Source organism: Diaphorina citri, unplaced genomic scaffold (genome assembly GCF_000475195.1).
Source record: "Diaphorina citri unplaced genomic scaffold, Diaci psyllid genome assembly version 1.1 scaffold111137, whole genome shotgun sequence".
Lineage (NCBI taxonomy): Eukaryota > Metazoa > Arthropoda > Insecta > Hemiptera > Psyllidae > Diaphorina > Diaphorina citri.
In genome coordinates this window covers 1-1,408 of record NW_007488081.1, presented here as the reverse complement: position 1 = coordinate 1,408, position 1,408 = coordinate 1, and the positions used below count along the sequence as shown (strand labels likewise).

The 1,408-nt window shown below is 33.7% G+C and overlaps 1 protein-coding gene across 1 annotated transcript; it reads left to right on the top strand.

The window, feature by feature from the left end:
- Nucleotides 1–481: 481 nt before the first annotated feature.
- Nucleotides 482–1,238, top strand: LOC103524121 (the record flags this gene model as incomplete). The annotated part of the gene is made up of 1 exon (XM_008489126.1): nt 482–1,238. A coding segment is annotated over exon 1 (757 nt), but the record flags the coding sequence as incomplete, so codon positions are not given.
- Between the last annotated feature and the right edge of the window lie 170 nt (nt 1,239–1,408).

Here is a 1,408-nt window from a genome sequence, read left to right as displayed (position 1 = left end):
CAATAGCTTTAAAAAACCAAGCCCAAGCCGCTATAGAAACCGCAGAAATAAAGAAATTAAGAAATTAGACTACACACTCCTAAAAGATAAATGAAAAAAGGTTCAAGTACGTATATCTGTGATACGTCGTCTACGAATACAATAACCCTCTGCAGTGTTGTCACAGGTTTTATCGTTATCTAACGAGTTTAATAAAAAGTTTAAAAACCAGATAAAATCACTGAAGTTAGAGAATAGAGGTCCGAAATTTCAACTGGACATGAAGTATTATACACCCCAAGAAAAAATTACCTCGCTCCATATTCGAACACCCAGAAGGGGAGATATTTTTAAAATCATAAAAGATCTCAGGAAAACCGGCCCAGGGATCGATAAGATTAGACCTATGGATATTAAAACCAACATACACTCCTTATTACCCATTTTAACACATTTGGTGCAGAGGATAATAATAACACAGAAAATGCCCGAAAAACTCAAAATGTCCTCTATTACTCCATTGTACAAGAAAGGAGATGTAAAAAGCTATGGAAATTATCGACCAGTAGGCTCAATGAGTTTCATTGAGAAGATAATAGAAAAATATATTGAGATCTGTTCTAAAAAATATCTACAAGATAACAAAATAATACCTAATCTACAGTACGGATTTCAACCTAAGAAAAGTACTATAACGCTTCTTGAGGACTTTGGGGAAATAATTAATTCAGCAATGGATAAAAGACTTTACGTAGTAATTTTATGGCTAGATCTAACTCGCGCCTTTGAAACTCTGGACCATACGAACATAATTAAAAAGTTCGAAGAGATTGGTTTTAAAAACCCCTTTTTTAAAGATTACTTCGAAGGAAGAACTCAAGTAACGAAAATTGGACAAACATTGAGTGAGAAAATCTCAATAGAAGATGGCCTAGTCACCGGAGGGATAAATAGTCCGGGATGGTTCAATGTATATACGTACGATGTACAGTACCTTAATATAAAATGTCATTTGAAAATGTTCGCTGATGATTCCTGTCTTGTGTCTGTACATAGAAACTTAGAACAAGCTGTAAATAACCTGCAAAGCGACTTTATTAAATTGCAAAAATATTATTACAACAATGATATCTACATTAACCAGGCGAAAACCGAGGCAATGGCAATGGGTGTATCAAAAGAAATAGACAAGAAGAACGAACACAAAATCAAATGTCACACCAGAGATTGCCTGTATCAGGAAACATACAGAGTACAGTGTATGTGCCCGAAGATAAAATATTCGGAAAATTGTAAATACCTTGGAATTAGCATAGATGATTGTTTTAAGATGAAGCCACATGTAAATAATATCACTAAAAAAATAAGAACCGTCAACTATCAACTTCGAAAAGCAAATGTACATAACTTATCATGTTCAACAAAAAAA